The sequence below is a fragment of the Dendrobates tinctorius genome, unplaced genomic scaffold (assembly GCF_039654945.1).
Source record: "Dendrobates tinctorius isolate UK_male_01 unplaced genomic scaffold, ASM3965494v1 ptg000223l, whole genome shotgun sequence".
Classification (NCBI taxonomy): Eukaryota; Metazoa; Chordata; class Amphibia; order Anura; family Dendrobatidae; genus Dendrobates; species Dendrobates tinctorius.
In genome coordinates, this window is record NW_027361890.1 from 28062904 (window position 1) to 28078941 (window position 16038).

Below are 16038 nucleotides of genomic sequence, written 5' to 3' on the forward strand. Positions count from 1 at the left end.
ACTTTATTTCATCACTCAATCCTCTTTTACATGGGCGCCCAGGGCCACGGACCGGGTCACCGCTGCTGTGACATTCCCCTCTGAAGGACCGGCCCGGTACCGAGTACCCCACAGCCCTGGGAGGGCGACCCACGAGCTCTTTCAAAGACAAGCCTAGCAATTCCTTTTACATGCCCAGTCGGTTCCTCTCTTACAGAGAAATCTGTTTTGAAATTATATGCAAATGATGCTGAAGATCTATAGTAGATCTGAAGCCTCTGTCACTCCAGCTCTCTTGCACGCACCTCACTGCCAATTTAGCTGGTGTCAATTCAACTACCAATGTATAGCTAACTTTCATAGAAATGGCAAATTGCCTTTTTGCACTCGAAAAGATTAATTAACCTTGATACACAAAACAGATGCAGTGGAAATTATAGGATTCATATTGGTAATACGGGATGGGTTATACTTTTCTATTGTTCTATTGTAGTGGTCAAACTACTGGGTAAGTCGCATGAGTTATCCAGAGTTTCCATTGGGCACTGCTTGGGCCTCCTGTTTAAAGAACCATATGGGACTGTGTTGAGATTTCAGCTAGGATGGAGGGATTTGGTGAGTTGCATGTCAGAATTATTAAAATGAGAGATCTGATCCTTCATGTGCCGTCAGCCATATCTACCTGCTCCATATTTCATGTTGTCGCCAGTTACAGTTTTCTGTTTCTTGTTGCAGGGCTATTTTATCCAAGCCATACAGAAGCCTCATGTTTACAGATCCTGAAGTAGGACCCTGCTGACCCTACAACGCAAAGTCGCCGTTTACACCCCCTCTGACTTCCACTTTTCATCAGTCTCCAAGGTTCACTTCAACCATGTTCCAACGTTTGACCCGACTGTTCTTCAGTGAGGGACCAGCCAGTGATCCCATAGAACCAAAAGCTTTTGTATCTGAGGAGGAAGATGATGGCTGGTTAATTATTGATATCCCAGGTAAGGAGGGCAACATAGCAGGATAATTTTCCACAACCCTATTTGTACTGCTTAGCATTTCCACCGTCAGTGCAATTAACATTCCTTGAGTCGTTCTCCGGAGGTCTGCCTTAAATTTAGCTCTAGACCCAGTGTGCGTCTGCTCTCAGGCACATGCTATTTTGTTATGGAAAAAAAAGTCTAAGGGAACAACTATGTATCTCAGTTTCCAGGCAGGGATTAATTCATTTAAAGGACCATTGGCCCTGGTTCCTTAGCCTGCAGCAGCAATAGTTACCACTGCTGGTTGGATATTTCTCAAGTATTTCCAAAATATCTTACTCCTCACAATTGCACAATAGTAGCAAAAGTATGCAGTATTTAAAGGAGAATTCCTCTCCTTAATTTTTCAGGTTCTGGATAAAGAAGACTATTAAAGAGTAACTATAAACCTTTTTAACTTTTTTAAAGGAAATCTATCAGCAGGTTGTTGCTTTGTAATCTGAGAGCAGCATGATGTGGGTGCAGAGAGTCTAATTCCATTGATGTTTCACTTACTGGACTGCTTGATACAGTTTGATAGAATCTCGATTTTCTCTGCTGCAGATCTAGCAGTTCTCAAAGGCTGAGATGAGTAACCCCGCCTTCACCACTGATTGGTAGTTTCCTGTGTACATGGTAAGCAAGCTGCCAATCCGTTGTTAGGGTGGGGTTATACAGATTAGCTGTACTGTGTTGCCTTCTATGGCTAGTCTGCAGTAATAATCTCCTGCTGATAAAACACTGATTATATTGAAATGACAGCATATAGCCTAGTAAGTGACACATCCCTGGAATCCTGCTGTCTTGCTCTATATTATGCTGCACTCAGATTAAATGGCAAAAACCTGCTGACAGATTCTCTTTCAATTGCAAGCAGATTGAAGGTGTCCTGGTTTTGACACCTCCCACATGGCCAACTCCCTGGCAGGCGTGCAGCTCAGACGATGGTGGCTAGCTGCTGCCTGAGCATGCACACAGTGTCAGGTACAGATTCAATAGAAAGCATAGGCACAGTAATTCTATGATCTTCTACCCACTATGTTTTAATAAATTATCTCTTATATCAGTCCCCCCCCCCCCCCCCCCAAAAAAAAAAAAAAAAAATATATATATATACACTCACTGGCCACTTTATTAGGTACACCTGTCCAACTGTGTGTTAAGACTTAATTTCTAATCAGCCAATCACATGGTGGCAACTCAGTGCATTTAGGCATGTAGACATGGTCAAGACAATCTCCTGCAGTTCAAACCGAGCATCAGTATGGGGAAGAAAGGTGATTTGAGTGCCTTTGAACGTGGCATGATTGTTGGTGCCAGAAGGGCTGGTCTGAGTATTTCAGAAACTGCTGATCTACTGGGATTTTCACGCACAACCATCTCTAGGGTTTACAGAGAATGGTCCGAAAAAGAAAAAAAAAAACCAGTGAGCGGCAGTTCTGTGGCCGGAAATGCCTTGTTGATGCCAGAGGTCAGAGGAGAATGGGCATACTGGTTCGAGCTGATAGAAAGGCAACAGTGACTCAAATTGCCACCCGTTACAACCAAGGTAGGCAGAAGAGCATCTCTGAACGCACAGTGCGTCGAACTTTGAGGCAGATGGGCTACAGCAGCAGAAGACCACACTGGGTACCACTCCTCTCAGCTAAGAACAGGAAACTGAGGCTACAATTTGCACAAGCTCATCGAAATTGGACAGTAGAAGATTGGAAAAACGTTGCCTGGTCTGATGAGTCTCGATTTCTGCTGCGACATTCGGATGGTAGGGTCAGAATTTGGCGTAAACAACATGAAAGCATGGATCCATCCTGCCTTGTATCAACGGTTCAGGCTGGTGGTGGTGGTGTCATGGTGTGGGGAATTTTTTCTTGGCACTCTTTGGGCCCCTTGGTACCAATTGAGCATCGTTGCAACGCCACAGCCTACCTGAGTATTGTTGCTGACCATGTCCATCCCTTTATGACCACAATGTACCCAACATCTGATGGCTACTTTCAGCAGGATAATGCGCCATGTCATAAAGCTCGAATCATCTCAGATTGGTTTCTTGAACATGACAATGAGTTCACTGTACTCAAATGGCCTCCTCAGTCACCAGATCTCAATCCAATAGAGCATCTTTGGGATGTGGTGGAACGGGAGATTCGCATCAGGGATGTGCAGCCGACAAATCTGCGCCAACTGTGTGATGCCATCATGTCAATATGGTCCAAAATCTCTGAGGAATGCTTCCAGCACCTTGTTGAATCTCTGCCACGAAGAATTGAGGCAGTTCTGAAGGCAAAAGGGGGTCCAACCCCTTACTAGCATGGTGTACCTAATAAAGTGGCCAGTGAGTGTGTGTATATATATATATATATATATATATCTTCGATATGTTTTTCAAAAAGGTAGACCTAATATAAATCTAGTAAAGCAGAGAGATAATTTTGTCTGCCTTCAGTTTCCTGTAGAGGAAGCAGGGGGCGCTTACTGTGTACTGTTTGTTTAGCGTTCAACGTATAGCAGCATACATTAAATGAGTTGTCCCACAAAGCACATTTTAATTGATCGTGGAATAAAAGTTCCCCAATTGGATGTTTTAATATATTATATATTTTTTTTCTAATTTTCCTGTGCGGATATCTGATAAATGTGCCCCTGCCATGCATTGTTTGCTGTGTCTCACAATGCAGAGCGCCGCTACAGTTCATGGTTGGTACATGCCACAGCTCCTGGCCAGTGAAAGAATCATAAATCACTTATAAGTGAGTATACAAATGAAACAGGAGTTTGCAGCTGGTACTTTGTCAGGTAACACATTTCCCTGCCTGTTGTATCATAGGCGTGTTTCTGCCATGTTACCAGTCTTGTGACCTAATCATAAATCAAGTCGATGACCTAAAGGCTCAGTGCTGGAGCTCCTATAACACTGACGTGATTTATGATGAGTTGGAAATGCAACAGAAACACTGTTACCTGACAAAGTAGCAGCTACAAGCACCTGCTGTTTTGTCTGTATACTCGCTTATCATACGTGAGTTATGCTTCTTCTCCTGGACAGCTTGTTTATAACATTATCTAAGCACAAGAACATTTGTTTTTTTAACATATCCATTTGTGGAACTTTATTATTCCAAGATCTATTGGTTAAGATGTACTTTGTAGGGCAGCCCCTTTAAGCCCCCTGTAGTGTTGGCTGTAGGTGTATAGTATTTTACATGATTTTTTTTTTTTTATTGCTATATCTATGCAATGTATTTGAAACCCTGTATCAGAGAAACAGATCTGACAAAAAAAAAAAAGATTGAATCCATTTGACATTAAGGTATAAAAATTCACTTTAAATTTAATTAGAGACATTTTGTATCCCTACTGTATATCATGCTACAAATGGGTGGTCTTATTAAAAAGTGTGTGTATGTGTATATATAATATATATACGGTGTATATATAGCTAAATGGAAAAAACAGCAGCAAAAACTTGAGCAGATTTTGGGTGCAATAGTCCTGAATAATGCGGTTGTCCAATGCAAAAATATAAATAGAAAAAAACATGCAGCACTCCAGTTAGCGGGAAAATTGTGGACTTTAATCCAGCGCCAAGTGGTACAACGTTTCAACCTCACAGCACAGTCTTTGTCTTGCTTGACAAAGGCCGTGCTGTGAGGTCGAAATGTTGCACCACTTGGCGCTGGATTAAAGTCCACAATTTTCCTGCTAACTGGAGTGCTGCATGTTTTTTTTTCTATTTATTTTTTTTTGTAATATATATATATATATATATATATATATATATATATATATATATATATATATATATATGTGCTTCTGGCCCCGCCCTGCTGCTTGTATCCCCTGCTGATCAATTGGTTGCTAACTGGCTGCGGCAAGAAGGTGACATTGCCTGTTGGTCTTCTTGCCGCTTCTTCTGTTGGTTACACTGATAGTGCCCTGCCATTTCTCAATCCCACTACCTGTTGGTGAGTATGGGGAAAGGTTGTATTTTTTTTCAGACCACCCTGGACGAATTTGTACCATAACATACAGTAGTGGACACTCTAGTAGAGCATATGTAAGGGTGCAGTTGGACAGCCATATAAATCGGACAGTGTTGCACGGACTGGCTGGTGGGGCCCTCCCCCACTCCAAGCATAACAGCTTTATATACTTCTGTGTCGCTGTCATACTTGGGTCGGGAGAGCCAGGGGCAGTTCGAGCACTGCGGTTTGATCTTGCTACGATTTATACAGCCGTCTGACTGCTCCCTTAGACTGCCATACAGGGTTAGTCTTTGGTTTCTAAGGAACCAATATGTTGGTCCACATATTGTACCTGACATTGCTGGAGAGGATATTATCAAGAAGTACAGTACTATGAGCTGTAGACCTTGCACTTCCCAAGTCTTCTCTCCAGTTTGATATTGGGACCATATGTATCACTTAAACGTTTGGTTCTGGGAGCAATACAGTGGCACCTTTTAGTATCCAAGAGATTAACCCTTTATATCTATAGATATTTTATGTGCTTGTCTCTTACAACAGGAATACTTTTTACTTGTGAATGATTTGGCTCAATACATTTTGTGGAGACCACATTTTTATGATTTTGATATTTAACATGCTCTGGGGATATCTAGGTTAGAATAATATGTGCAACTGACTAATTTGATCCCATTGGCCGGTACTGGTTCTGCTAATTCTCTGTGTAGTCCTTCAACAGGTTACGAAACATGTTACTAATATTCTCTAATATATTAGCTGACGAGCCTCCTAACTAATGGAATAAAAAGTGAAAATGACCTTCTGATATGTCATAGATACATGTGAGGTGACATTGGGAGTAGCTTACTCAGGCCTTTCTACTGCAAATGCAAGTGCACACTTGACGGAGCTGAGCAAGCACATGATTGTTGGGGTTTGATAAAGATATGGCTTATAAGTTTCAGCTAACGAAACACTTGTTCAGTGATCTGATCTATGTGACCAGTTAATTGCACACTTTATACTTGCCTTGATATCTCCAAACCAAAGGGTATGACCTGTCAAATAACTTGTAAGCAGCATAACTTGTATAGACAGAGAATTTTGGGAATGGGAGTTAATAGGCAAAAACAAATCATTGGTAAGGAATAGACACCTATGACGTTTATAATGGTTTTCATAACTAATAACTTCCCCCATCCTTTTTCCCATTCCCCACCCCTTCTTCTAACACTGTATGTGTGTGGTCCTCCATTTCCTCCACTCCTAACTTGACTCCTTGGCCATATCAGATAGCTACACCTTAACCTCAAGTGGGGAAGATGTGGCAGAAGGCCAAACGGACAGCATTGACTCCAGCCCACTGCCACACTCCCTGGGTGAGAGGATTGGTTGGTCCATACCCCCCCACGCACCCCAATCGATGGACGAGAGCTGGTTCGTTACCCCTCCCCCCTGTTTCACTGCAGAGGGTCCTGGCCACAATGCGGTTGGAAGCAGCCCGCTAGAAGACCTCCTGATTGAGCACCCCAGCATGTCCGTATACATCACCAGTGGCAGCATCGTGGTGGAGCAAGAAACCAATGAAATACCCAGAGACAGGTATGTAATATATGTATTTTACAGAACAAATGAGAACAATTGTGTGGGGACCTGTTTATAATCTGGAAGTACAGTTGTGCTCAAAAGTTTACATACAGTATACCCCAGCATCATTTTTGCTTTCTCTGCCTTTTTTAAGAGAATATGAATGATAACACCAAAACATTTTCTCCACTCATGGTTAGTGGTTGGGTGAAGCAATTTGTCAAACTACTGGTGGCTTCTCTTTTTAAATCATAATGACAACCCAAAACATCCAAATGACCCCGATCAAAAGTTTACATACTCTATTACCATGTATTGCCCCCTCAAACATCAATGACAGTTTGAAGTCTTTTGTAGTAGTTGTGGATGAAGTTCATTATTTTCTTGGATGGTAAAGCTGCCCACTCTAATTTACAAAAAGCCTCCAGTTCCTCTAAATTCCTGGGCTGTTTAGCATGAACTGCGTGCTTGAGATCCCCAGAGTGGTTCAATGATATTGAAGTCAGGAGACTGAGATGGCCACGTCAGAACCTTCAATTTATTCTGCTGTAGCAAATGACAGGTCGACTTAGCCTTGTGTTTTCGATCATTGTCGTGTTGGAACGTCCAAGTACGTCCCATGCTCAGATTCCGGGATAATGATTGCAAATGTGCCTCCAGTATTTGCTGATAACGTGCTGCATTTATCCTTCCTTCAACTTTGACCAAGTTTCCTGTGCCTTTTGTAGCTGGCACATCAGCGAGCCACCTCCATGCTTTACAGTAGGAATGGTGTTAGTTTCATCATAGGCCTTGTTGACCTCTCTCCAAATGTAACGTTTATGGTTGTGGCCAAAAAGTTCAATTTTAGTCTCATCACTCCATATTACCTTGTTCTAGAAGTTTTGATGCTTGTCTCTGTGCTGTTTTGCGTATTGTAGGTGAGATACTTTGTGGGATTTGCACAGTAATGGCTTTCTTCTGGCGACTCGACCATGCAGCACATTTTTCATGCAAAAGTCTGTCTAGTCCCCAGAAACTCACTCTGTTTTTATGCACACACCGATTACAAGCAAACAGGTCGCAGGTGAGGATATTACCTCTAGTAGCCATTCAAACCCATTTGTGGCAACTTCTGTGCATGTTATCAGGCCAAAATCTCCAGGGTATATAAACTTTTGATCAGGGACATTTGGATCTTTTGGGTTGTCATTATGATTTAAAAAGAGAAAACGCAGTAGTTTGACAATAAATGGCTTCACCTAACTATGAGTGGAGAAAAAGTTTTGGTATTGTCATTCATATTCTCTGAAAAAAGGCCAAGAAAACAAAAATTCTGCCGAGGTATGTAACCTTTTGGGCACAACTGTAAAACAAAAGTTAATTATCCTTATTATGGAGTGATGGTCTAGGAGTAGATGTTAGGCGTAAACGGAACACCAGACAGAAATGGGGTTAGAGGTGTAATAATACTTTCCATTACGTCATAGAAAAAGCCTTGTAACGTGTACCCCTCCTTTCTGCAGATCACTGTCCAAAACCAGAGTGGAGCGTCGCACACCCCACCATGCCAGCTCAGTCGCTGCCAAAGCCGCTATTTTAGGAAAAGTAGGTCAAGTCTCAAGGATCCAACGCGCCAAAGCTATGGTGGATAAGCGCAAGCTAGGACGTAAAAATCTACAAAGGCAGAATCTGGCGCGGGAGTTTCAAGGTCGCAATGCAGTGCGGCACCGCAATTATATGTGCCAACCAAGGCAGCGCCAGTGCAACCACTGACCCTTTAGCTTGTTTACATGAACATGGGCATTATCTTTACCCAGAATTCTCCTGTCCTGCCTCATGGGTTGGCAATACCGTCTCTTGCCTATTTTTTTTTTTTCCTTGCCCTAAGCACAAGACCACCAGTCCCCGTTGTTTTCATCGTTTTTCCAGTAGTAAACATACCCCAATGCCAAGGGTGCTGCAAGTACATAGATTTTCCAGCATCATTATTAAGGGAAAAGGTAATCTACACAGTTTGCTGAGAAGTTACCCGAATCCTTGAAAGGCAATATATTTAATTATGTTCTCTGTTATTATGGTCACACCCAATACTCTAGTCATTATACAAAAATGTATTTTTGTTATTCGTGTTAACACTGTCTATTTCAGAAATGTTGTCCCTGAACTCTAGTGCCCCAAGGTTTGGCATGTTGCAATACGTACGGTTATATATGACCTCAAAGGTTAATTGGGTATTCATGAATGGCTTGGCCAAGACGCCTTACAATCAATTTATAATTATTTTTTATGAGAAACAAATGTAACTGTGGTCATCTGTTCTAGAAATCAAGTTACCCCTCACACGATCTATTCGAGAAACACTGAGTACATAGGTGATGGCACGCAATATACACATCAGATAGGTCTAAAGTGACCACCGAGTACATTTCCAACATGTACCGTGAGGTTGTAATGTGTTCCCTTCACTTGCCAGAGGGACCTGCAATGCTTGGCATCAGCAGAAAGTGGTCGCAGGTTGATGTTGGTAAGTGGATGTAGATAATCTGGATAGGAGTGAAGGGTATTTGGGACAGAAAGGTAATCTGATGAGCCTGATTTGATATAACGGTAATAAGAAAGAGATTATGGTTAGTATGTAAGGCTGCTGTTCAGACTGATGAAGTCAGAACAATTGTGGAGTAAGGAAAAAAAAATCTACTTGACTATTTCCGTTATATTTTAATCTTTTTATTTTTTTTTTAGCAAATAATTATATTTAAATATATATATTAATACTACTGTGCTACTTTAAGTATCAAGACTATTAGAAAAAAAAAAGAAAATCCTTCTCCTTTGGGATCAGGACAGTGCCATTTTGATGTCAGTGTCTAGTCTTCGCTTAGTCATTTGAATGGGGCAGAGCTGCAATACTAGACACAGCCTGGCGCTAAAGTGGTGCTGTTTGAGGGAAAAAAAGATATCGCAAATCTTCTTATATAACCCGTTTAGGGGGTTGTATTAATACAAGGGGTAGTAACGGAAAAGCCACATAGTGATTCATCTCCGTACAAGGTCCAGGCTCTTCATTTGTTACAGCAGCCTTACTGTCATGTGTAAAAGGACAGAGCTCGAGCATTGCATGTCCCTCATGTACTCAGTGTGGGTTCCGTGATTTATAATAATGGTGTCTGGGTTCATTCACATAACGGTTGTTCTGGTTCAGGCATAAAAATTGCCCTGACACAACTGATGGAAAAGTTGTGCACCGTTCCAACATCCATCGAAGAATCGAAAAACTTTTCTTGATCCGGCTCCAACAAATGTTCTAATGCAGAAATGATCCCATAGAAATCAATAGGATCAGGGAAGAATATAGAAGGACAGCAGCTATGTGGTTGCTTGCCTTGGTGAATATGGGGAGATGCTGTTATGTCTCTGCCCCCAGCAGTATGTCCAGGTATACCCTATCCACCTATGCCAGTCAGGCTTCTAGTTAGTGACTGGTATCGGTATGATGCCCTATCAAGGGAGCCATCATGGCAGCTGCAGACTCCTCATAGGAGTCACATGTACAATTAACCTTCTTAGAACTGTTAACCTTGTGAGCGCGCTAGCACTGAGACGGTATAACGGACAAAATTATGACTGAACAAACCTATAACCTGGTAGTGACCTACCCAACAGACTTGTATATAATCACTTCAAAGGTGCTTACTAGAGTAATGTGCTCTAATGGCGTGTACATATTTTAGAACACTATGAAGCATGTGTGAGTATTTGACGACAGCGTGTTCACAAATGGGAATATGCACGGTTGGCGTGATCCATTAGATGACTCACTGCTACCAGATAGATGTTTTGCCTCCATTTTCTTTTATAAAGGACTTCTGTGAATGATGTGTCAACTCGTTTTGGAAGAATTGTGTGCATGCGTGAAGAAGTGTACATTTCTGTGTGGACTCAGGGACCCCATCAGCTAGTGAGGAAGCTATCTGGATGTGTGTGTGTGACATGAAACATACTTGTCCCCCTACTCACTGTACAGGAAGTCATGTTGGGAGCTCAACCAGTTGCTGCAAATTCTGTTGGAAATTGTGACATCACAGACTTGGTAGTCTATGGGCCCAATTCATGAAGGTACTTTTGTCAGAATTCTGGTGGAAAACTCCTTTAAATGTCACAAAACTTGTGTATCTCCATGACTTGAGTTATATTTCTGGTGGAGATGCACCTAATTGCGTCTCATCTTAATCGAAAGGAGCCTTCATTAATATTGGGCCCTACGTATTGGCCTGGCCCTCAAAATCACTGTCTTGAGTGTGTAGGCTACAAGTCCACCTTATTGTAGATATTAACCATATTGTGACTGTTGAGCTTTATTTGGCTTGTTTACTTCAGTGGCAGATGTTTTGCTAACCCCCTCTGACACTGAAAGGGCAGCCATTTTCTCAGGAGAGATAATACTTTTCTCCATCCATTTTGTTGTGGTGGCTAAATGTTACTTACATCTTCATATACTTGTTCTGTATGACTAGTAAACTTTTTTTGCATTTTGTACAAGGAAATTCTATATTATGTTCCTGGTCTTCATCTCCTCACGCTGTGCAAGGATAAGACTGTAAATCCCAGCCCCAACGTAGTCCACATCAATAGTGATCAAGATGGTGGCAGTTTCATGACATACCCACATGATTCCTCAGCTGTCTGCCAGCTCTATTCACTTGCGCAGATGCAGATATAGGAATCTTTGCTGCTGGTATCTGGGCGTGCGCCATATGTGCTGGGAAAGCAGACACATGGGTAAACATTGTGACCATCACCATCGTGATTCCTATGGATGAAGAGATTGACACATTCAGTATTTACCATCCCATCCATGAGCAGCAGGTTTCAAAAGAAGACCTGGGGCAAGTTTAGAGCTTTCTGGCATAAAACATAAAGGTTTTTTAGCAACCCCTTTAATTATACAATGACCCTGTTAATGTCAAGTGCAGAATCGAATGTCACAATTATTTGATTATTGCAGCGATAGCATAACTTTTTGAGTAACGTTAAAGCATAAATTCGGGCTTCAATTACCGGTATATAAGATGCTCAATATTCTACTGAAAAAGGGTCATATGAGATGAAATCTGGCCATATTTTCACACCTGTTTTTATCCCAAAAATCCCTGACAAAAAAAATGTAAATTGAGGACTGAAATTACAGCAGAGTGAATATCCTTTCAGTTTTTTATTTTTATAATGTGTATCATGACATGACTTGAGTAACAATTGTGTACCAAAATTAGTAATTTTACTCCTTCCCTCATCCGCTTATTGAAGGAACCTAGGAAATAGACACTACTTTAAAACTGTATTTTCTCTCCTTTAAAAAAAAATAAAAATCAAAAACAAAGAAAATAGATAATATATTGATATCTAACTTATAATTAGCATTGCTTTTCTGCTGTGTAAAATAAATACTAAATTTGAAAAAAAGTAAATTAATACCCTACAAATAATCATAGGATATAGTAAACTCTAGATTATATTGTAGTAATTATATTTAGAGTGCAAGTTCCATCACAAGATGATATGTTGCACACTTAAAAAAACAAAAACAAAAAAACAAACAAAAAAAACATATTTTTTTCCACTCTTTCTGCAATTGCTTAGCTGCATGCTACAACCTGTCAAGTTACTTTCACTGTATTTAAGACATACTACAAACTGTTATATTACTAGGGACAGATCAACTTTGACTATTTTACATGTTGTGTGGCAAATCTCATCTAGATTGAATCTACATGTTAAATTCTAACGCCATTGCACTAGTTGCATGCATATAGTTATTGGCATTGCAAACCATTTTACAAATTTTTTTTCCTCTTATTGTAGACCCCTAACATCTTGACTATCTAGCTAGTAACCGTGTACACTCCCACTGCTGACCTCCGCACGGGAAATTCCAACAACTATTCAATTAAGGCTGGGGTCACACTTGCAAGAAACTTGCACGAGTCTCGCATCTCAATACCCGGCAGTATTTCTATGCAGCTGAGCGCTCCGGTCCCGAGTGTCGGTGGCAGTGCCGGGTATTGAGATGCGAGACTCAGAGTTTCTTGCAAGTGTGACCCCAGCCATACTTGCCAGTCTGTGTTATTCAGACTTGTTTTAGCTCACTCCTGTTCAACCACAAGGAATCAGAAACAAATCAAACTCAAAGATCATGAAGAATAAACATACCAAAAAGGCCAAAATGAAGTTATAATAGTTCTCGTACATCTCCATATTGAATAGGCAGAATTGGGAGAGTGTAGCAAACTGTCTAGTAATATGTTGACAGGTCACGGAGTGCCCGTACAGATACCTCCACTAGGACATAATTAGCTTTCATATACCTATACCATCAAACCATTCAGTCTGTTGTGGGTGGAGCGGTGCAAATGGTTGCCAAGTCATACTCTTAGACCTCATTCACGTGTCTTTTTTTCACATACAAGCTCCGTGCTTGTTTTTCATGGATTGAACATGTACACATTAAGGTGCTGTTCACCTATTCGTTTTATTGTTATGGACAGTGTCAGCGCAAAATGTGCTACTGAACCTTATTAATCAAACATGCTCAATATCTGCCCACACCTTATGCCATTGATGGTCAGGTTCTCGTGCTGTGACGCTTCAGTCAGCTCTTACACAAGTTAATACTAGTATTTCCCATGAAATAACTTTGTGGCACCTAAATGTGCTATTACTTTTCAAACCGGGCTTTATCCTACGCCCCCCCCCCTCAATGTGGCATGTGCCCACATAGTCTGACTTCATCCAATCTGTGCTGACAGTGTAGAGAAACACCATAACGAGAAGATCAGTTACTGTGCCCCAGTTTGTAACCCAGTTTTCTCCTCTAGAAACTGCTTGAACATACGCTAATGGAATCTAGAACAGTCCACGCTCCCCAATCTGTCCCAGATAAGTGACATGATTGCTGGCAAGATGTCCCTATCTGCTGCTGAACATCCCCAGGAAGCTAGATTTAAAAGTAGAGTTTAGCAAAATAAGGAGGACCTTGGTCCAGTGGCCACTGAGCCAGAGGACTGTGGACCTCCTACATCTCTGGTGCTTCTTCTGACTAGTAGGTCCTGTGACATATTCATGACTTCGCAGGGGCCTACTAATCAGAGGAGGTAAAGGGGACGCCTCGGGTAGTAGATTTCCCGTGATCTGTTCCAGTAGCGACTGGAGAAGGTCCTACGAATCGTTTCCTCAACTCCGTTTGTAAGCCATGCATTTAAAGTTCTATGATCTGATTTGTAGTCACTGCTATCATCTATAGAGTGTATATTTAGTTTTTTGGCAAGCTTGTGCATCATCACAATTATAATTAACATCATTTGATGCAGCGGGATCCAAAGTAAACAAGCAGTCATCTGCTGTTTTAATGAAAAGCTAATGACGTGCAAGAATAGACATTTAACCAGTAAGGATCCAGATTAGATTTCCAGTTGCACACACAAGCAAAGCGTCAGTCTGCAACTACATGACATCTTGGCGTATACTCATTGTCTTCAGTCGGCACAGTAATATTGGGGATCCACCATTCTTGTGCTTTTATTATTGCCATTTCTGGATGCCCAGGTCCCCTACGCAGGTGCCATAGTTGCTTGCATGGGGTAACGCGAAAGTGCGCAAGTATGGCCGTACTGTCATATTTCAGGTAACCCTCCATCTTTTACTTCAGCTGTGCCGCCAAAAAGGACAATGATAAAGATTGTTACAATTATTGGCATTAGGCCTTTACCAATACTAGTGTTGCCCATAGCAACCAATCACATGACGGCTTCCATTTTTTCAGGTACTGTCTAGAAATGAAAGCTGTACTGTAATTGGTTGCTGCTGGCAAGGCTAGTTTTTCTATTACACAATGATAAAATGGCTTTGTCTCCTACATGTATAGACGGTATTAACACCAGATTAATAATGGCTGTGTCTACTGTCTTATGAGCATTTGGATGGTAAAAACAATCAGCTCACTAATTGTTGTTTAGTGTGCCATTTCCATATGTCGGCCATGTTGGTCACTGTATGTGTGGCGTCAGTGGAAACCAGAGAATATTACAGCTTGATGGTGCTGTTCAATTTATTTACGTGCACCAGATTAGGATGTAATCCTGGTGTTGTATTTTGGGTGCTAGTTTTGATAATTTCCGTGTGCTAAGAACTAGATTATAATTTAAAATATAACAAAAAAATGCAAGTTTGCAATGATAGAAGAGTTTTGTGTGGTGAAATGATCTGCAGCAATATGAAAACCAATGGTCTGCGAGCTGTGTGCGTCCAGCTGCTGTGAGACTACAACTCCCAGCATCTCCGGACCAGCTCCTCAGCGGCTGGATGGGCACAAGCTGCGGAGCACTGATATATATATATATATATACACACTGTATATAGTAGTGGGATTCCATACATCTTTGCAGTATATGCGATGCATGTGCCTTTAGTCTTGTTTTTGCATGGATTTTCAATCACTTTAATTAGACAGAGTGAATAATTGCGGTTTTCCTGTGAGAGCGTCGCGTGAGTCCTTTTGAGATGCGAGCAGATGTTTTTAAAAACTTTGACGCCCATAACAGGGCAACAAACCAGCAACTGGCAGAGAGAGAGACAGAGCGAGAGGGGTTAAAAGTGCTGATTACAACCAGCATATGCGAGAGAACGGTCCTACAAGCAGTCATTGCAAGCTCTCAATAACTGGTCAAACCAAGCACACTCGCTCGGTGCACCGTCTCAGCTGATGTGTTTTCCATCCATCTTCGTCCCCTCTTCCGTGATTGACAGTTCTGGCTTTACAGGAGCCGGAGAAGGAAAGAAGAGGGTGCTCTGAGAGCAATGTGCTTGGTTTGAACAGTCGTCTTTTGTGCTGACAGACTCTATTTGAGATTAGTAAATGGATGGACAGTCGCACTCAGAAAATAAATAATCTTTGCAAAAAAGTCATTGAAAATTTTTTTTTATGATTTTTAATTCATGTGAGATTTTTCCAATAGATCAAATAATAAAACACCGCAAACAAAAAATAAATATTCCAAAGGTGAGTATTATATGGTTCCGTTTCGACCTAATCCTAGGTCTTTCTCAAAACATATTCAATAGAAGATTCAAGGTAAACAGCAGGGAGATTAATTGCAAAGTCCCAGTTAGGGGCTGGTAGCGTGTGGGAGGCAGGAGTCTGCAGTGATGTGCACATTATGGCAGACTCCTGCCTCCCACATGCTACCAGCCCCTAACTGGGAGTTTGCAATTAATCTCCCTGCTGTTTACCTTGAATCTTCTATTGAATATGGTTTGAGAAAGACCTAGGATTAGGTCAAAACGGAACCATATAATACTCACCTTTTGGAATATTTATTTTTTGTTTGCAGTGTTTTATTATTTGATCTATTGGAAAAATCTCACATGAATTAAAAAAAATTTTTCAAAGACTTTTTTGCAAAGATTATTTATTTACTGAGTGCGACTGTCCATCCATTTACTACTGTTTGTGGTCTATCCAC

General features: G+C 41.2%; 1 protein-coding gene across 3 annotated transcripts in view; it reads left to right on the top strand.

Moving 5' to 3' along the window:
• Positions 1-15083, top strand: part of TP53INP2 (tumor protein p53 inducible nuclear protein 2) — a 30413-nt gene extending 15330 nt beyond the window's left edge. The window contains exons 2-5 of one of the 3 annotated variants that reach the window (XM_073555414.1): positions 473-594; positions 715-971; positions 6247-6556; positions 8047-15083. In XM_073555414.1, the coding sequence (XP_073411515.1) occupies positions 854-971; positions 6247-6556; positions 8047-8296 (678 nt within the window). In that variant the 5' untranslated portion in view covers positions 473-594; positions 715-853 and the 3' untranslated portion in view covers positions 8297-15083. The remainder of the gene's footprint in view (positions 1-472; positions 595-714; positions 972-6246; positions 6557-8046) is intronic. The other 2 variants (XM_073555413.1, XM_073555415.1) reach the window with 2 other exon arrangements.
• The last annotated feature ends 955 nt before the right edge of the window (positions 15084-16038 follow it).